This window comes from Toxoplasma gondii, chromosome Ia, assembly GCF_000006565.2.
Source record: "Toxoplasma gondii ME49 chromosome Ia, whole genome shotgun sequence".
Taxonomy (NCBI): domain Eukaryota; phylum Apicomplexa; class Conoidasida; order Eucoccidiorida; family Sarcocystidae; genus Toxoplasma; species Toxoplasma gondii.
Genome location: NC_031467.1, coordinates 1,060,367 through 1,081,184, shown reverse-complemented (window position 1 = coordinate 1,081,184; position 20,818 = coordinate 1,060,367). Strand labels below are relative to the sequence as shown.

General features: G+C 50.9%; 3 protein-coding genes across 3 annotated transcripts; 2 read left to right on the top strand and 1 right to left on the bottom strand.

The window, feature by feature from the left end:
• Positions 1-668: 668 nt before the first annotated feature.
• Positions 669-8,806, top strand: TGME49_294700 (polynucleotide 5'-hydroxyl-kinase). Its single transcript, XM_018782240.1, has 8 exons — positions 669-2,319; positions 2,615-2,827; positions 3,538-3,642; positions 4,231-4,340; positions 4,721-5,495; positions 6,286-6,457; positions 7,381-7,541; positions 8,082-8,806. The coding sequence occupies exons 1-8, from the start codon at positions 1,942-1,944 to the stop codon at positions 8,232-8,234; spliced, it is 2,067 nt and encodes a 688-aa protein (XP_018638576.1). The 5' UTR covers positions 669-1,941; the 3' UTR covers positions 8,235-8,806.
• Positions 8,807-9,674: 868 nt separating this feature from the next.
• ROM5 (rhomboid protease ROM5) lies at positions 9,675-20,573 on the bottom strand. Its single transcript, XM_018782239.1, has 11 exons — positions 19,835-20,573; positions 17,785-19,107; positions 17,127-17,214; positions 15,991-16,213; positions 15,132-15,289; positions 14,421-14,571; positions 14,062-14,120; positions 13,158-13,279; positions 12,498-12,598; positions 11,691-11,806; positions 9,675-11,235 (listed from the first exon to the last, which is right to left on the bottom strand). The coding sequence occupies exons 2-11, from the start codon at positions 18,801-18,803 to the stop codon at positions 10,747-10,749; spliced, it is 2,526 nt and encodes an 841-aa protein (XP_018638577.1). The 5' UTR covers positions 18,804-19,107; positions 19,835-20,573; the 3' UTR covers positions 9,675-10,746.
• Positions 19,802-20,422, top strand: TGME49_294680 (hypothetical protein; the record flags this gene model as incomplete). Its single annotated transcript, XM_002370196.1, has 1 exon — positions 19,802-20,422. One exon carries the CDS (start codon positions 19,802-19,804, stop codon positions 20,420-20,422), a length of 621 nt encoding a protein of 206 aa, XP_002370237.1.
• Positions 20,574-20,818: the final 245 nt, after the last annotated feature.

The window sequence follows — 20,818 nt, the reverse complement described above, 5'->3', positions numbered from 1 at the left end:
AGCATTGCAGGTGGAAACTCTGAATCTGAAGTGCTCTCTGCAGCTTTGTAGTGCCTCACGTTCGACGTCTCATTCCTCCTGCACAACATCTCCGACAAAAATCCAATAACCTATCCTGCGATATATATATATATATATATATATATATATATATATATGCATGCCTGTGACTGTGCGTAGACTGCCAAGGACGTCCAGGAGAGAAAAAAGGAGGTAGCTACAGTCACTCTTGACGACGCGGGAGACGCAAGGCTTGTCGCTGTGGCGAAGAAATCTCATGTCCCTGAAATTCTTTTGAAGGTCGAACTCAAAAAAGTTTTTTTTGAGTTCATCCTGCAAAAGGAGACAACGTGGATTTGAGGGACACAAAGACAGGGTACGTCGAGAAGAGACGGATATTGATTTCCAGAAAGAGCCTATGGATAATTTTAAAAACTATTATCGCCTATTGTCCGTAAAAATACACTATTCGGATCCAAGATGCACAGTCGTTTATCGAGTTGACAGCTTTTACGGTTTAGAGTTTAACGGTTGGGACTGTCCCCGAGGCGGGCATGAAAGCGATCTCAGCGATGTGTGTGCTGGAACTTCCTTGAGAATTTAGAAGAAGCATGTTGGCTTTTTTTATTTGCGATTCGGAGGAGAACAAGGCCTTCGCAACTGCATGCTCGGAATACGAGTACCTCTGCTGTTTGGGCTGTGCGCGACGGAAGAAACAGGTTTTTTGTGCATGCACTCTTCTTCCTTTTCTCACGCGCGTTTTGCTTGTCGAAATTCCGAAGAAACTGAATTCAGCCGCAGACGAAGAAGTGGACCTGCGTGCGTTGTTTTGTGACACAGTCCTGTGCTGTTTCTCCGTCTTCTCCTCTTTTCCTTCTTTATCGGCGATTCTCCTCAGTTTCCGGATCCCTTTTTTTCTGCCCTCGCGGGCGCCGTCGCTTCCCTCTTCTTTTCTCCGATTCCGCGGCTCTTTTCAGTTTCCTCTGCCCTCTCATCGTCGAGCTCCTCTCGCTCCTGTCGCTCCTCGTCACTTCTCCCCTCGTCCTGTCGCTCTCCCGGTCTTGTCTTTTTTCGACCGCCTCCCCGGCCGGCGAGGCAGGCGGCAGGGCAGAAGTCTGTGAGGAGAGGAAACGTCAGGAAACCTGCGAAGGCCTCCGGAACAACACAGGCGAGAAGGAAACGAACACAGTGAGAGAGAGAGTGAGGAGAGCGAAACTCCACAACGCGAGATGCGCGGAGAAGAGAGGAGAGAGAGAGCGTAGTGCTGCGGCGAGAGACATGGACGCGAGGAAAGAAGAAGATACGACAACCTCCGGCACACGCTTCGACGGAAGGGGAGACTCTGCTCTCAGAATCGACAAGAGAAAACGCGACAAGGAAAATGAGGGGATAGATGAGACTTCTTGTTGCGGGGAGGGGTGCGGCAGAGGTGACCCAAGGCCGTTCTGCGGCCTCTCCGGCTGAGATTTTTCTCTGGAATTCGCAGTCGTCTCCTCTTAGTTTTTCGCCTTTCCTTGTTTTTGGCTGTCGCTCATCTCCTTCATCAGATCTTCATCAAACTGTCTCTTCACGAGGGTCGGAGTCTTTCGTTCTTCCTCCTCCGTTACCCCTTCTTTCTGATTACTTATAAATATACGTATAAATATACATATATATATATATATATATTTATATTTATGGGGAGCTTTTTCCTCAAAAACATGGGGAACCTGTAGCAGTTTGATCCCTCGCGTGTCTCGCACTGTTCTTCTTCTGTTTTCTTCTTCTCGGTGTTTCTGTTCGTCTCCGCTTTCCCCGTGCTGTTTCATCGGGCTCTCTCTCCCTGTTCGGTTCTTCTCTTCTGTTTCGCTGTTTGTCGTTCCTTCTCTCCTTGCTCGGTTCTCCAGCCTCCCTCGCCGCTCCTTCTCCTCTTCTCGCTTTCGTTTCTTCGAATTCTCCGCGATGCATGCGTCTAGCGGCCTGGGAGGGCCTTCGACTTCTGCGGCCTCGCGCCGAGTGTCTGGAGCGTCTCGCGCGCGGGAGGACCGCCCTTTTGCGGCTTCTTCGAGCGAGGCCCCTGGCGAAAGGAGAGGAAAAAACGAGCGAAATCTCTCTCGCCAGCAGCCGAGAGGCTGCACCCAGAGAGCTTCTTCGCTCGCGGCCTTTGCCGCGATGGCGTCTGCGAATCCCGCCGACAGACGCCCAGGCACTGCAGCTGTCCGGCTCTGCACTCTCAGCCCGATGACGGAGCTCAGACTGGTTCTTGAGGATCCTCAGGAAGGCGACTTGCTTGGAAATCAGCCGAACAGAAATCCAGATGCCCAGACGACTGTTATCAAAGTAACCTTCCAACAACGGACACCCTCACAAGCGAAACCACGTACATGTGTACATACAGTCATTTCTCTCCTTATACATATACATTTATACATATATATATATATATATCTAAATGTTTCTGCTTATGCGTGTATGTAGGTCAGCCGGTTTTTGTATGTATGCATGTATATATATATATATATATATATTTATATTCATGATGTGGATGAATATATATTTGTGTCATAGCAGTGTTTTTCGTATCTCGTTTGAGATGCGGGCGGAAGTTAACTTTTTCTTTTTCTTGCGCACTCAGGTGCTTCGGACGGACGGCCCTGGGGGGTCTCGCGGGAGGAGTCCACGCAGCCGAGAAGAAGAAGAGGCTCCTCGAGGGTCGCTGCGAGGGACAGCAGAAATCTTCGGCGCCGAACTTCTTCCAGAAGTCGACTATCCGCTCTTGCCTGGCAGCTGTCTCGCTGTCTTCTCCTGGGGTGGATGTACACTCCAGCTGCGGGGCCGCGTTCAACAGGTAACCTCAAAAGTGGAACCGGTTCACAATCCCCAAAACCACAGGTTCAAAAAGCAGTGACTCTTAAAACAAACATGCAAGTGCGCCCCTTTCTATCTATCTATCTGTATCTATCTATCTCTATCTATCTGTCTATCTCTCTGTATCTATCTATCTATCTATGTATCTATCTATCTATCTATCTATCTATCTATCTATCTATCTATCTATCTATCTGTATCTATCTATGTATCTGTATCTATCTGTATCTATCTATGTATCTGTCTACCTCTCCACCTCTCTCTATCTACCTCTCTGTCTGTATGCATACATATGCAGGTATGGATGTATCTATTTCTGTATCTCTCTGTTTGTCTCTCGATTTATCTGTCTATATTTCTGTCTCTGTCTCCGTCTTTGTCTGTGTGTGCATTTATCTGTGGCCTTCCTTTTCGGAAATTGGTATGTTCCCCGCCGTCGGTCTTCCCCTCGTTTTCAGAGGCTCAACTTCACTTCACACATGGCAAGAAACGCGCCCCCTGTGACGGTGCACACAGATGCTTATTTGCTGCATGCAGATATGCATCTTCATGTATTTGTTTCTGCGTCCTTTTGTGCATGTCGAGTTGCTTTTTCCGGTGCCCTGCTTCTCGATTAGTGTTCGCGTTGGTGAGGAGCTTCTTGGATGGGGGCGCGTAGCCTTTTTCTCCTGACTCTGCTCGATTTCTCAGGAGTACACGGCGCCGAACGGATCGATGAAGGACTACCTTGCGCTGTCGTCCATCCTCGACGCCCGCAGACAGATCGCTGCCCTCCGGCGCGCAGTTGGGCCTCGCGTATGTGCTACACTCGAGGCAGAGGAGAAAAAACAGACCGCGAACGGAGAGGGGGGACACTGGGCGGGGAGAGAGAAACAGATGGAAACAGAAGAAAGAGTAAGGGGGAGGAAGGAAGAGGCAAGGATAGAGGAAAGAAAGAGAAAAGCGGGGAAAGAAAATCCGGCAAAAGATGAAGCAAAAGAGCACGCGAGCAGCCGACGAGATTGGGATCGACAGACGACATGCGAGAGAAAACGGAGAAAAGAGAGGAAAGGAACAGAGGTCGACGGAGACAGCGAGAAAGGAGGAACCCCAGAGAGACAGAGAGAGAGAGACAACCGTGAGGACAAGACGTTGCGTTCAAGCTCACGACTTGCAGGAGTGTGTTGCTTTCTTCACAGGAGAACGAGAGATCCAGTTACTTTGAAGGTTCTCTGGCATCCTCTCCCTCTGTTCCTTCTTCTCTTCTCTCGTTGCTCTCTGCGCAGAACGCATCGCCTTGAAAAAAGGCCTTTGTTCTCTCACCCCAGCCTCTCTTCTTCTCCCTTGTTCCTCTCTCTCGTCCCAGAAAGCCTATTTCGTGGACGCGTTTTCTCGTCTTCGCAGGTCCTCGTCGTCGGGAGCAGCTGCAGCGGAAAAAGTTCGATTTGCTCGGTTCTGGCGAACTACGCGATCCGCTCGGGATGGTCTCCGATGTACGTCGAACTCGATCCGAGGTGAGGCGAGAGAGAAAACGAGTGGGTGCAAACGTCCTCTTTCGCTGTCTCGAGAGACTGTGCATGCGTCTTTCTCTGTCCGGCAGACTCAAGGTTTTTCGTTCGCATTTGCGGTGTCCCTTTTTCCTGCGGTTCTCTTCGTCTTTCTTCTGAATCCTGCCTTGCGTGCGTTCGACGGTCTCGTTTCCAGTGCAGCGCTTCTCCCTCCGTCTCGCCTCTCATGGTTTCTTGTTTCTTTCCCTCACACAGCTTCTTCTTTCTGCGTTCCATCGCCCCAGCCGGTTTCCTGCTTCTTCTGTCTCTCCCTCAAATCCTTCGTGACTCTCCCCGATTCTGTCTCTCTCTGTACCTCGCCTCTCCACTGTGCGTCTGCGCGTCAGAGGCAGCGCGGACAAGCCGCAGGTGCAGTTGCCGCCCGGGTGTCTGGGGGCGACGGTTTTGGACTCGCTGAATTTTCTGGAGGAGCCTGAGTTTCCTCTCGTCTACTTCTACGGGAGAACAGAGCCGCCGGCTGCACAAGCTGCATGCGTCGCCGGATCCGCGGCGCCTCGCGTTACGCATGCGCCGGGCGCTGCGTTTCCGGACTTTGACGGATTTCTCGAGCCGGCGGACGCCGCGGCTTCCTCGGCGCCGGCGACGCATGCAGCAGATCTTTTCGAGTGGTACTGCGAGTGTTTGAGCGCGAACGTCTACGCGGCCTTCGCCCAGAACCTCCAAGAGAAGCATTGCGTTGTCAAGGCCGAAGAAGAGAAGGAAGGCGATGTGCGTCGTCTCCTCGCTGCCTCGGGGATGCTGATCAACGCGCCGCCTCTAGCGAACCTCGCGCTGGTGTCGCGTCTTTTGGAAATCTTCAACGTCGACCTCGTGCTGGTCGTCGACAATCCGAGTCTGCTTCGCGCTCTCCAGGACGTCTGTTCGTTCGAGGAGCCTGCGAATGAAAACATCGCCTTGAGTCGCCTTCTCTCGCGAAGACCCAGAGCGCAAACGCATGCAGAGGGCCAGGCGCCGGCCGGAACGGACGCGCAGGTGGAGGCGAAGACGGCGGAGGGAGGCGAAGGAAAACCTGACGAGGAAGACGACGAAGAGGACTTTTCTTTCGCGCCAAATCCACGAGTCGAAGTCATCGGCCTGAAAAAAATGGAAGGCGCTGTCACGGTATGCGAACGGCGAACTCGACGAAACGAGTAGAGGGTCCGGACTGTGTTCGACTCTTGAAAGTGGAGATGAGAGGCCAGATCAGAATTTCCAGATCATCAAACAGATCGAATTCATCAAACGCATCTGCTGCTACGCTTGGTTCGCTGTCGAAAGCTTTAGATGCGGATTCAACATCGAACACTTGGAAGTTCTCGAAATCCATAGCTTTCTTCACAACCGAAACATCTCTAAAAAGCGTCCTCCACCATTGAGGTGGATCCACAGGACGCCCCACAAATCAAAAGCAGAAATTTGCGTCTCCTGCCGCCAATCTTTTTTGCGTTCGCGCATTGCTTTTAAACAGAAGTGTGGCGGAAAAAGCAGGGAATCTGCGATACCTCCGGCTGCATGTTCGACATGTCCTCTCTCCGTGCGGTCTCTCTCCAACTCAGTCACTCCTTTCGTCTTTCTCCCTGTGTTTTTGCCTTTCATCTTGCTCCTCACATTTATTTCGTGCGTTTGACTTCTCCCCTGTTCAGGCCGTCTCTCGTCAGCTCTGCGTTTGCGTCACATGTTCCTCTCAATACTTCAATTTTCTCTTTCTTTTTCGGTCCTCTCGTCTTTTTTCCTCGCTTTCGCGTCCTCCGTTTCTCTTTTCGGTCGGCGATTTCTGTGGAGTTAAAGCTTCAGCGCGCCTCCGCAAACCATAGAGGAATCGGCTTCCAACGTTTTGCATTTCGAGACGGTTTCCGCGACCGCTTTTCTTGTCGTTGTCTTCTCTCTTCACTTTTCCTCTCCTCGAATTCAGGTCGACAACGCGCGTCTCCGGCAACTGCGTCGTTCGCGCGTCCTCAGCTACTTTCTTGGGCTCGAAGGAGGCACCCGTCTCAGACCTCAAACTCTTCGTCTGCGTCTCTCAGAGTACAGCCTCGTTCAACTCGAAGTCGTGAAGCTGGCGCCGCTCTCGGCGCTCCCCGCAGGTCAGGCGTCGGCTTATCTACGGAGAAGAGGCCATCGCAGACCCCAAAGCCTCTCGGCTTTCTCTTGCCCGATCTTGCTAATCGTTTTTGCTTCTAACGCCTCGTCACGCCTGTGGCTCTGATCGACAGACGGCGAATGCGCTATTCACAGGATACGTTTCAATTATATTCACATATATACGTATATATATATATATATACATATATATATATATGTATTTGTATATATGTATATAGACGTATGTATTTGCATCCATGCACTTAAATACAAATATGGCATAGCAATGTCTAGAATGATCAGAAAGGTTCCACGGTATATGCGAACTCTAGTCACCCATCTCCAGACTACATCTCGAGTCGCGAATTGTTGACGTCTCCGTACGAGGCATGGGAGAAGGAAAGCGAGAAGAGAAAGCTCTATTTATGTGCATGCTCAAAAGAAGAAGAGACGCGGAAAGTGAGAGGCACAGAGAAACTGCTGCGCTTTCCTTTCTTCTGTGGTGGGGGGCGATGGGCGCTTTCTCCTCTCATGAGCTTCGTTGCTGCATTCTTCCAACTCCATAGTCGATTCCTCTCTGAACTTCCACTCTTCACAAACTGTTACTGACAATGAATCTCTGCACATTTGAAATACATGCTTCTGCGCTGCTAGACCGGTCCCTGGATGTATGCGTTTTCTAGAGGTGGACGAGTACAAGCACGAGCAGACATATATAAATGCTTACGCGTATATATATATATATATATATATATATGTAACATACATATGTGTATATCTCCCCGCGGCAGTATTTCGTAACATATATGCTCATATCTTTAGGCATTTGTATGCACATAAATACAGGTCTACACACATAAGCAAGTGTGTATGCGTCCTTTCAGTGGGGTTGTGTGTGGTCGCCGCTCTTTCTTCTTTTTTTCAGATTACGTGAGGTCCCAGAAACAGTCTCCAATCGCTGTTTCGCCGTGGACAGGAAATCCACTTTCGCTGGCGAACGCGCTCCTCGGTGTGCCTGCAACTCGCGACCCGGCGCTCGTGAAATTTTCCAATGTCGCTTGTCTTCTGCATGTCTTCAAAGTCGAGGTGAGGCTTCCAGAAGAAACGAGAGCAGGGCAGGAGACCGAGAAGAGAAGAGAAGAGAAGCGACGACAGAGAAGCAGAGGGGAGGAAACGCGTCGGCAGGAGCGAAGAAGGGGAGGGGTGACAGAAGACGAAATGAAGGAACGGATTCGAAAAGCAAGCGAACAGAGAGGAAAGAAAAACGAAGTGAAGATGGAAGACTAGAGCGAGCGGAAGAAGAAGAAGAGAGTCAAGGAAGCGAGGCGAGGCCGGCGAAGGCAGCTGGCAGGGAGAAGAGAACCATGAACTGGAGAAAAAGTATATTTGACAGAAAGAAGAGAAAGACGAACGGAGGAACTGTTAAATGTTTGGTCGTAACCGAGCCTCTAGCTGACAAGCCCCAGCACCCCTCAGCGCTGGCAGCAACTCGATGCTTCTTTTGACAAGCACCGAGGTTCTTTCTCTCCCTCGTTGTTTCTCTGCATCGACAGTTTCCTTACTTTTCCACCGTTCCTGTTTAGCCTCACTTTTCTCCCGATTTTTCCTCTTTTTTCACCTCCTTAGGAAATGCCGTCGGCGCTCGGCGAGAACGAAGGCGCGCCGACCTACGTGATGGACGTTCACTCGCCGGCTCTTCCTGGAGGCCAGCTACCGTCTAACTTCCTCATCGTTCCGGGTGACTTAAAGGGAATGAAGTTCTTTTTGGACTTGAACTGAGAGCGGCGCCCGGTCTCGGACCGCTTGCTGGAAAACTCTAAAAGTTGGAGAAGCACCGTTCAAGAAAAAGCTACTCGGAAAGCTCTGTCATGCCTCACATCCGCAGCGACGCCCGGAGACGCGAGCTTCAGCAGGCGCGGAAGAGTCAAGGAAAGACAGACACACACACATACAAGGCTTCAGAGAACCACAAATGGCATGCATATGCATCACATTTATTTGTACATACATACGTAAAAGTGTATACATTTCTGTATACATTTATCTATATGAATATACAATTGTATGTATATATATATATATACGTGTATGCACCCTTTATCAAAAAGTATCGTGTATCCATATATACGCGTATACTGTGTGCATATACTTGTTTATTTATATGGACTTGACGTATGTATTAACATCTTTTCGAGTGTGTAGTGCAGTGCATGTGATGATGCGTTAATGTGTCGACGCTTTTGTACAGGTACACTGAGACCTTGAGGGGAATTGTCTGTGCGCGCATCTACTTTGCATTTTGTGAAAACCTTTTAAAACTCGAAACTCCGTGCGTCCACATGAACCCAGCCTATAGAGAGATTCTCGAATCACGTTTTCGCGGACCTCCAGCTTCTCTCCTAGCCTGCACTGTGCATCCAGAAGCACACCTCCACATATATATACATATATATATATATATATTATACATAAATGGAGTTGTATTTCATGTATATATCGACGTATCCGATCTATGCATATACATATATCTGTGGGTATTGCTCTCTCTATATATACAAGAATAGTTCCCTATCTAAACATCTTTGAATATTTATATATCTTCTTGTTCTCTTTCTCTATATATTTCTACGTCGACATAGTTGTAGATCTACATGTACGTCTGTAGACACTGCAATACATACATGTATATATACATATATATATATATATATATATATATATATATATATATATGTATTTACGCAGCTCTGAGAGTGTGTACTTGAATATGAAAGGCCGGTTATTTTATTTGGACTCTCTCGCGAGAGTTTCGTCTCAGAAAGAAGTTTTTTTTCGATTTTCTGGCGACTGTGGCGCGGTGTCGGCAACACGAGGGACCGGGTCTCGACTGCCCGTGGGTGTCTCCTTTCTGCGCTTGAGGTCTTTTAACGGAAGTCTCGAGAGCGACAACTCTGAAGCAAGGACGAATGGAACGGGCATTTCCAGGCTTCTTATTCCTGTTGTTCTTTCCTTCTGCTTGCCTTCGTTCTCTGGAAAACGAAGATGATCCCCGCCAGCGCGAACGCTCCGGGTCGCGTCTCTCATCTTTCCTTCTCTCTCTCCGTAGAAGGACTCTGGCGGTGGCAGCCTGCCCCTGGCGAAGGAAGGAGAGCTGCCTGGCGAATGGAATCGGTTTGCACAGAAGCATTTATCTGAACTCAAGAGATCTTTTTTTCAGATGTCGCGGTGCTCGCTAGCTTTGCTCGGCTGTCTAGCTCTTAAAACAGAATTTCTGTGACGCTCTTGTCCCTGCCTCTTTCTCAGTTCCTTTGTCTCTCCACTACGTTCTCTTCTTGCTCCTTTTTCTGCTCCACTGCACTGGCTGTGTGCCGTGACTGTTCCCGATTTCCTTCCTCGTTTTCTCTGCTTCCTTCCTCTGTCTGTCTCGTTTTTGTTCCTTTCCTTCCATTCTCTCCTCCCCCTCTGTTGGGAGTATCGATGGGGAGTCGCTGCATGTTTCTGTCTCCACCGCAAGATTCGGCCAGCTCATGTCGCATTGACAAGCGTTGTCGGGTCCTTTGTTGCATGCATGGCGGAAAAACAGAAGGCACAGACAAAGCCTATTATCGGGAGAACTCGACAACTTGTCGAACTTGTCGACCATCGGCGAACACTCTTCGCCGAGTCTCTAGCAAAAAGAGACACAAAATAAAACGGACCTCCTGCGCCTCGCGCGAGAAAACCAACTGCATTTCTTCCCTAGGCGAGTCTGACTCGCGACTTGTGACGAAACGCGGCGCATTGAAACCTGCAGAAGAGAACCTGCATGCATTTAAAAAGGGAGAGACGATGCGGGTGAAGTCGCGAAACCGTCTGGCGTCGAATAGCCGACCGCCGATATTGACAGGAACTGCACGCCGTTCTCTGTCGCCACACCTCGGCTCTCCACCGCCTCCTGGAAGATGCGGTGCATGCATGCTCGCAAAAAACGACCTAAGCAGGACGTTCGAGACTGGACGGACTTTGCTCGGAAGAACTTCAGGAAAGAGATGCAACATCCTGAATTCCTTTTTGGCCACTGAACGTTCTTTCAAATGGAGCGTCGCTGGCGCGCTCTCTTCGCTTTTTTCTCCTTTGACCATGTGAGCCCCCTGCGTCATCGTTTCGCGGTGTGTATGGCCTTCCTTCTTCTTGCACGCACGCTCAGGTGAGCAGAGTCTCGACGCAGATGTCTCTCCTTCTTCTTTACTGTCGGACATTCTTTCGTCGACGCAGACTCTTCGAAGCGCTTCTGTTCTCTGCTTCGCCGCGCTTATTGGCCTGCCCTCGTCTGCTGTGCCAGCTCGGCCGCAGAAGGAGCTGCGGGCGTCGTGGTGTTGCCCAGAACTGCGTTGTACGTTTTCTTTGCCGACTTCACTAGGCGCTGCCATACGCTCGCGCTCTCGCCTTCTTCCTTCGCGATTCGGAGGGGAGCCTCGCCGGCTCGGGCGCTCGGGAGGTCGCCCAGCGCTTCCTCGAATTGACGCGTTTGTCCGTAGACATCTGCGCCGCGGTTCAGCGCAGAGCTTCGTCCGCAGAAAAGGTTCGCCACTCCCTCGGAGACGAAACACCAGAAGAGTCCTCTGTTCACACGGACTGGATGGAACGCCGGAAGCTTGTCTTCTTCTCCAGGGAACGGCTGGACTCGACAGCAGTGACAGCCGGTGGATCCCAAAAAAGAAAAGTTGCCCGGCGGCGAACTCAGAGACTCGTAGTACGACGGAACCAGCAAATACAGCCACAACACCGACCAGAAGGTGACCTGCACATACAGACATAAACACACACGTACACATATGCACCAGGATAAATATTTACATAAATAAATAAATATATATATATATCATTTTGTATTATGTGTGTCTGCCTTGCCCGTTTAGGTATACAGAGAGGCGGACATGTCCTTCTCGATGAGTGAACAAGTAGAAGATCGGACGAAGTGGACGAACACCGATGGATATACGGAGGACCGCGAGCGATCCAGAGAAGCTGCTGGTCGAAGAAAAGAGATCGTGTCTCTCTTCCCAAGTGCTTTGACATTTTAAACATCTCGACCCGACGGAAGGTCGGCGCTGCGCGGTTCTCTCCTGCGCTCGCGAGTGACGACGAAGACAGCTCCAAAAGGAATAACCGATCGGCCTTTTTCACTGAAGAGACGAGAAGACATCTACAGAAACGTCACGATCCAAGAAAGATCTGAATTCGCTGGAAACTCACCAGGCCCACAGCTGCTGCGAACCGGACGCACCACTCGCGCTCGTGACCGCGGAACTTCCAAACGAATTTCGGCGGAGGAATGCGCCCAGATGACCGTTCTTCCCTTTCACGAGCCACTGCATGCATCGAAAAAACGGACCGGAACCACATGCGATTCTCCAAAACACACACGACATCCTCTGTGCAAGTGTACATGTCACACGTTATATGTACGCATACAGGATTATACATCTTCACACGCAAATATACATATATACATATATATATATATATATATACATATACATATATGTGTATACAGACGTACTCTGTTCTACTTGAATATGCATGTGCATGTTTGCCTGTACTATATACATAAATATACATATATATATATATATATATACATATATGTGTATACATACGTACTCTGTTCTACTTGAATATGCATGTGCATGTTTGCCTGTACTATATACATATATATATGTATATATGTATATATAATGTAGGGTACGCATAAATGCATGCGCTTACACTGACAGAGAAGTGCACACCGATCTCGAACCGTAGAAGAAAGTACAAATGCATGCATGCCTGTTCAAACACTCGAATGTATACGTTTACACAGAGAGAATGGAAAAAGACAGGGACGAATCTGTAGCATGTTTCTGGCGGGAGAGGCGTTGACAAGGGTCTCAAAAATCGACATCGCTTTTTGAGCGGGAACCATGCTGATCTGTTTGCCGGACTGGATCTTCTCTCATCACTTGCGCTCCGATTGAACAGAGTCGCGACCCACCATTTTTCGTTCCTCCCTTTTCGTCTCACCTCTCTGGAGATTGTCCTCTCGAAGAGAGCGCCTTTTCTCTGCGGGAAACATCCACCAGAATAGCGTGGACGAGGCCATGCGCTCCGCCACACCTTGCCACCTGGAATCCAGAACGCATGCAGAGAAGACCGGAAAAAGATAAAAAAGAAAAAGAGATCAGGCCGCACAGAAAGGATATACAAGTCGTCGAGCAAAGCAAACAGAAATACAGAAGCACATATATATATATATATACGTATATATGCATCTGCGCATGCAGACACTTACCTATACATATAAATACATACACACGCCGACAATTCAGGTCTGTAGATGCATGCAATTATACTCTCTCTACATGTATATAGAGGAAGAAAGATAAACAGATACTGTTACACCCACAGATCCACATGCAGGAGAGGATGCCAGCCAGGCAGATATACCACCACATATATCAATATGTGTAGAGAGGCTGGAAACAGGTAAGAATACACTTGAGAACTTCGAAGCATTCCTGAGGAATGCGAACACACAATTGTTTCGTAGTGAACTGAGTCAGGACAGTAAGGCGGCGAGAAGCGAAGACTCGAGAAGCGAAATCGAATGCGCTGTCGGGAGACGCAACTTGCGACTCCCAAAGTTCGTTTCGATTCTCAGGTGTACAGGCAGCGCGCCTTTACCGGAACGCATGAACGGAGCGAATGGTGGCGAAGCCGAAGAGAAGGCCGCCAATCAGTCCACCCAAATGGGCATTGTTGTCAACTCCTTGGACTCCAACCATGTTTCCGAACTGCGCGACCATCTGAGGCACAGCGCGGAAAACGAGCGAGAAACGAGACAAAAAAACAGCCAAGTGCAGAAAGACTCGAGGAGAAAAGAGAGAGGGAACGACTAAAGCGGCGAGAAAGCGAGAAACTACTGGAAGAGAGAAGTGAAACGGCAGGAAGAGGAACGAAGTTACATCAGACTGGAAGTGGAGAGCATCGGAGAGAGGAAGGGAGAGTTTCGTGGTAGAACGGGCGAAAGAAACGATTCACAAAAAACAGGAAAAAGGCACCTTTCCCTATTTGTCTTTGACGAGCGTGTGAGACATTCTCTGACCATCGCGATGCTCACATGCACAACACAATTCTACTGTCGAACGTTGCAGAAGAACATCTGAAAAAAGCTTCTTCTGGGCGTGTATTCAGCGCGTGGACGTTTGACGTAGATCTTGACTGTCTTCATAACAAATTCGGATGAACTCAATGTATATATGCATACATTCAAATGATATCGATATACATCTATATATATACATATATACATATATATATATACATTTATTTATAAATTCATATATTGGTTTCTATATATATTTATAAATACACATAAATGTTTATATACATCTACACATATATATATGTATCTATAAACTCATATATATTTATTTATATTTTTATACCCATAAATTCTCATAGACAATATATATGTGTATATGTGTATATATATGTATGCATATTTATTTATATTTTATACAGAGAATTTATCGTATACCGAAGAGGGAGGAGATATTTTTGCGAGCAACGTTTCCTCGAAACTCACCACGAGGACTGAGACGCAGAAAAGGAACCAGGCAGGGCTGGCGATGTGATCCCAGTACTCTGAAGACAGAACAGCAAGCCGCAGCGGGAGGTTTCGGTGCATGCGGAACAGAAAACAGGAAAGGCTCTCTTCCGCGGCTTCGGAGACTTTGAATTTCCGAGGCATTCGGAGGAAACCACAAAGCCGCCGACACCAGGACTGTGAGAGGAGACGAGCCGCAGCGAAGAAGGACAGCAACTTGAAGAGGTTACCGACAGAAGAAGAGCCACCGACAAAGAGGATTTAAACCGTCAGCGTTTGTGAGAAAACCTAGACATCAACAAAAAGCGCTTGAAGACTGTGAAGGTTGAAAAGCTCACCGATGGAGAACGGCACGAGGGCTCCAAGGAGGCCGTAGAAGGCGCCAGACGATCCGACTGTGACGGTGCAAGGATTCGCCACGGCGCTCAGAAGACTTCCAGAAACGCCGCCGACGATCCAAAGCGAGAGCGTTCGCAAAAATCCCCAGGCCTGTAAAACCGAAGAGAAAGAAAGGGATGTCTGGAGAGCACTCTGGAGGCGCGAGACAAGTAGAGAGTTTCAGGAGACGAGAACAGGCGAGGACGACCAGAAGGGGGACAGAGTGTCGAGGCTTGACGGAAGCCAAACTCGACGAAGACGAGCACAGCCTCGAGTTCATCGACGGGTGCTTGATCGGAGTCAGAGCCGAACAAGAAGAAGAGCAGAACCTCTGTCTCCGTGGAGGCGAAGGAACATCAGACAGAGTTTCTGCGGTGTCGAGGCTGGTCGCCAAAACGACCAGTGTGTCTCCTCGACCGAAGGTGAATTTGAAGCAGACGGGGACAGAAAATGCGCAGAAAATGCGCAGAAAATGCGTTTGAGGCCGCAGCGACACAGACATGAGCGAGAGTTCACACGGCCGGTCGCATTCCGATGGCCAAGTGTCTCTTCGAGAACGACGGCGCTACACGAGAGAGAAGAGGCGACTTCAGTCCAGACAATACAGTAAATGCTTTATATCGAAAAGGATAAAACAAACGAAGCGCGTTGTTTCAAGGTAAACGACGTACAGGTTCCAGGATCCAGAGGGTCTGAGCTTGACACGATACGTTGAGCAGCAGGTGCATCCAGCCGCCGTGGAGAAACATCCCCCAAACGACGCGAAACATCTCGCCGTAGTTCCGAACTTTGTTGGTGTCCAGAGCGCCGAGAGAACTGAAGACGCGAGCTGTACAAACACCGCAGAGGGCGGAGCACCCTGTCCACAATGGCACCCAATTCTCCCTCTCGCGAGAAGCCACCCACCAGTTTCTCCTCTTCAGTCTCTCGCATCCACGTCTGTGTTCTTCCCTGGCAAGAACTCAGTTCGCAGCCGCCGGGCCTTGGCCCTCCTCACTTCACCTGTCTTCCTGCCCTCTGGATTTCGCCGTCGCTCCCCCTTCTCTCCAGCGTCTCAGGTTGCCTTCAACAAGCAAGTGGACTCTCGATCTCTTCTTGTCTTTCTCTCCGCGCAGACCCACACTAGTGGAGAGAAGAAGCGAGCCCCGACCTTTACCTCCCTGGTCGACGAGAAAGAAACGCGACTGTCTCTCAAGAAAACCACGCAGAGGTACATGTGTGTTTAACTGCCCCAAAGAGTCCGAAAACCCGCATGCCCCTGGTACACAGAAATACATTTAAACATTTATTTACACAGAAAAAACACAGACACGCATATATATATATATATACATATATATACATATATATGCATATGTATGCATATGTATGCATATATAAATATATATATATATATACATATGTATATACACATCGACATGCATACATGTACAGGCATATCTCGATATATATAAAAATGGACATGCAGAGCATGCACAGCGGGGGAGAGGTTTCAGAAACACCCACTGGTCTTGGTCTTCGACTTCTTACGGTTCGGAGAGTCGAACGCGGCAGGCGAGCGCTGCGCGCGTCCTCGCTGAACGAGGTCAGAAGGCCAGCCATCGTCGCTGGCGCAGCGCCCCGAGGCGCACCGTTCCGTCAGCGGCCCTGGCGTCCACCGGCCTCTCGGATCCTTCTTCGTCTCCTCTCTCCGGAACAGAGACACACCGAGATTGTGCTCGCAGGCGCCGTACCCAAAGCTGATGACTCGAGGCTGAGAACGGAATGCCGCAGAAAGCGAGGAGAAAGCGAATCGACAGTTTCTGTGAGGACGGTGAAGCTCGGCGCCCAAAACAGACACAGGCGTGAGCAGACGCGAGGAGAGAAGAAAGTTGTAGACGACGCGAAAGAAAGAGAGGAGAGAAGAAAAAGAGATAAAACGCCGACGAATCGCGAGTGCAGCGGAAAGGGACGACCATGTGAACAAAAAAGTGAAAAGACGCGAAAAACGCAGAGAGCACGAAAAACGAGAACCGGCATAGTCACGAGAGAGACAGCCGACGAGAGGACAAGTCTCGCCGGATTTAGAAAGGCCTCCAGGACAACGGGTGTGAGCACAGTCGCATGATGCATGCGTCGACCAACGACGGAGAGAACGCGAGAGTGTGAGAAAACCAGAGAGAGAAACAGAAGGCCAAACGCGAGAAAGAAACTCGCGCAAGAAGCAACGCAGAGGGGCGGCCCGCACAACTTGGTTCCTTCCGCTTCGCTCACCCACTGGCTTTCCTGCTTTTTGTGCTTTTGTCACACTGGTGTCACCTTCAGTTTACCGCGTACTACAAACCATTTTTCCAAGCAAGCTTAAAAGTGCAAGGAACTAGGCGAAGTTTTTCGCCAGATTTTTCTTTCGCTTCGGGGAGTTCTCTCAAGCGAACGCTGTGGTTTTGAGCTCTTCAGGGTCTCCCAACCCCTGACTAGGTTCACGACATTTCTCTCGATGAACAAGTTGCAGCAGTTGCGGTGCTCCTCAACCTCACAGCGAGGTCTGCGCAGGTCACGAGACAGAGTGGAGTCTGCCACCGTTCGCGACAGGTCGCACATAACTGGGTCAATCTTTCTGCGTGAAGGACATCCAATTGGAGAAAACGAAGAGGCGCAGCATCTCCTGTATTCCTTTCATTTCTCACCGTCCGCTCCGACTCAGGCGCGTCGTGCGAGGGGTACAGCACCGGCGACATGCACCTGCCGTTGAATGTCGTCACATTCAACACGAGTCTGCGAAAAGAGAAGAGAGAGAAATCGAAAGTGAAAGACAACCTTTGTTCCGCATGCGAGAGAAAGAACAAGAAGGAAGCTGTACACACGCCGAAGCCTTGTCACTCGACAGATGATCCAGCGGTGGCGCCTTTTACAAGGAAGCCGAACGCGACATGCCTCCTACACGAGACTGTCGAGGTGCGTGCATCTGCAAGAGGTTGAGCGAAGATGAAATAATATCAGCGAAAAAACGCCCTCTGCATATTCCCTCTCCGCAAGGGAAAAAAAGGAGCGGACGGCCGGCCTCGCTTTTGGACCTCCAGAAGCGATTCCTTGCGTTTTCTCTGTTCTCGAGAACTGGAGATCCGTTTTGTTGTCTAGACTCGAAAGTTCCGTCTGCGTTTCTGGCTTCTCCCGAATGCAAGCCTTGTCTGCCGCTGCCTCCCGTCTCAGCCTTTCTCTCGAACGGAACCAAGAGAGAAGCCTTCTGAGGGCTGTATATCCGTTTGCCGGAACTTTCGAGCGACGCCGACTCCAGAACGCCCCGTGAACTCCATAGAGTCCCCGCGACGAGCGGCACCTTCTTACTCTTGAAGGAAAACGAAGAAGAGGACGGAGGAGGTCAGGAAGATCATGAGAAACTTCCCCCTTCTCGGGGAACCGTCTCCGCGTGGAGGAAAAGGGTGGGTGGTGATATCGAACGATTGTATCATGTGCTCTCTCCACTTCCTCCACGCGCATGAGTGTCTGCGCGGTCCGCCGTCCCCTCCGTTCTTCGTCAAGTCTCCGGAGCGCGGCTCTGAAGAGAGCTCTCGGCGTCCGGTCTCCTGCGGCTGCATGCGCTCTTCGCGTTGTGGCGAAGACTCGAACTCGTGTGAGGAACTCCCGTCGCCCGGCGTCGCCCAAGTCTCCGCATCCACGCTCCCGCGTCGAGAGCCGTCTCTGTGTGAAGCTGTTCCCTCTTCGAGCTTCTCCGCCGTTCTCGCATGGCTGCCTTGGCCGCAGACACTCGAGCCTGCAGTCTCTGGAGGCGTTGCGGGGGACGTGCGTCCCTTTCTCGCAGTCACATCGCGGAGTTCCACGACGCAGGAGGCGGGCGCCGCCTCCGCGGCCTCGAGCTCGGGCAACCTTTTCTTCTCCTGTCTCAGTTCGCCGGCTGATCCTCCGCTTCCCCCTCTTCCAGAGGCAGACTCGTGAAGGCGCCGGGGGCGCGAAGAAGACGAAGAAGAAGCTCCCTGTAACGCCCGAGAAGAAGAAGAGGGCAAAGTCGACTCTGTAGGCCTCGAAGAGGAAGCAAGACGCGGCGAAGACGACGCAGGACGTAAAGTAGCCTTGCGAGGCGCAGTCGAAGAAGTCTTTCTTGGAATTCCTCGGCTGTCGACGAGAAACGTCGGCGCGGCTGTTTCTCCAGGAGAGGCGAGGGCGCGCCGTTTGTAGTCTCCTGTTGGGGGCTGCTCCTTCACCTTCGCTGTCGCTCGAAGTCGCTTCTCCACTCGCTCCACCTCGCCACGCACTCGTCCGGAGTCGCGCAGTTCGCGCTCTGTACGAGAAGTCATCTTCTTCAGGTCCTTGCTGCCGAGCCGAGAAGATCCACCTTTCGACGACATCCTGGCGGCAGAGAGGGAGAAGGACGAGCAGAGAAGGAGAGGGGAAAGGAAGGAGCGGGAACAAGGAGAGGAAGAAGAGGCGAGAGAGGACGAAGAGAAGGAGAAGCGAAGAAGGGTACCGATCCTGGGAGGACCTCAGCAAGGCCTGACGAAGAAGGACCAAACGTCGAGGTCTTCTTGTTGACGCAGTCGAAACAGATGAAGGACGAAGGTCAGTGCCGAGGGGGCGAAAAACGTTCCTTGATGAACCACGAGGAGGATGAACTGGGGAATGGCGTGAGAAGCTTCACAAAGAACAGGAGAGCTGATGCGTAAAACGCAAGGACATACAATACTTCAACGCCAAGTCGAGAAAGCAGAAATCGCGTCGCTCTCCTTCTCAAGTGTGCGAGACAGTCGTTGTCAGGGAACTCTGGAATCCGCCGCTGCGACGGCCTAAAGCCTGTCCGCAGACATCGTTCTAGAAAGACATCTTCTGGAGGACCGCCGGGGACCTCTAGCTGGGCTCTTCAGCAATGAAAAGCCGCCTCCAAAAACCTTTCAGAAAAGGACGGCGGGGGACGCGAGACCCAAGCTGTGTTGCGAGAATCGAACTGGAAGCGCTCTGCGCCGACTCTTTAAGAGTTCAAAGGTGCGAGAGACAGGACCCAGACTCGAAGGTACGGCAAGAACAAGTCTTTTTTCATGTCAAATGCTCATGGTCTCTCGGCGAGAGGAGAAGCTCTTCTCGTCTACAGGAGAAGCTCTTCTCGTCTACAGGAGAAGCTCTTCTCGTCTAAAGGAGAAGCCCTTCTCGTCTACAGGAGAAGCTCTTCTCGTCTAAAGGAGAAGCTCTTCTCGTCTAAAGGAGAAGCTCTTCTCGTCTAAAGGAGAAGCTCTTCTCGTCTAAAGGAGAAGCTCTTCTCGTCTAAAGGAGAAGCTCAATGAGTCTACGCGAGAGGAACTCCTCTACAGAACAGGACGGGGCGTAGTGACAACCAGCGGCAGTGCGTTCTAGTATGCTCGACGAGTCTTCATGGGAAGTAGCTGACCTTGGCACTCAGCGAGGAAAGTGGAGGAAGGCCCAGATTGGTGCAGCAGCGTCGAAAAAGCAACAGAAAAAAGAGGCGGGTGTCCATGTCCGCGGCGCCTGCAGCGTCGCTAGTCCTCGCGTCGAGTTCTGTCTCGCGCAGAGAGACTGCATCTGCGCACCGGGAGAGCAGACGCAACGCCGAACGGCTCGAGATCCAGATGTCGGCAAGCGACAAAGAAACGCGTCTGTGGTTGTCGAGTCACGAGGACGACAGGCGCGGGGTCAAGCTGCCTGGCACTCGCGCGTGGAAGTCTGCGCGCCCACCGCAAGAAGAGTGGACAAGAAGGAGGTCGGGTGGAGGGCGCGCGCGACGCCCTTCGCGCGAAGAAGCACGAAATACTTGGAAACGAAAAAGAAAGGCAGGAAAAGCGACCAGGAAGATCTCGGCGCCGATCGGAAGCCTTTCGAAAGTCGGTGCCCGCTCTCCGTGCCCGGAGCGTTCCCCCATGGGGAGTCTCCAGAAAAGAAAGTCAAGTTCCGCGACGTTTCTCCCCTTTTCACACGGAGGTTTTCTCGCCGTCTTCTGCGTTTCAACGGCAAGTTCTAGAAGAAGGGGGAATCTCGGAAACGAGCAAGACTTTTGGACTTGCCGCCGGAAGCCTCCGCGCCGGCTAGCTGTCGGTCTCGATCGAGGAACCCCACTCCACTCTCTTGTTGGCTGCGCGCTCGCGGAAGTCGAAGGAAGTCGGAGAGCACCGTGTGGGGAAGAAGAGCCGCGGACTTTCGAGAAAAGTCCCTTTTGAGACGCCGCCTCTGCCCGAAATCCGCAGACAGGCGACTCAAACCGACGCCGGAAAGTCGAGAATCGCGCGCACGCGCAGTGTACGTACACCGCGGGTGTCGCCCGGAAGACGCGCGCGTCGGATTCAGAGAGCGGCCGGCGAGGAGAGACGAGAGACGAGGCGAGTTCTGCGCGAGCAGAGTTTTTTGAGCAGGCACTGCG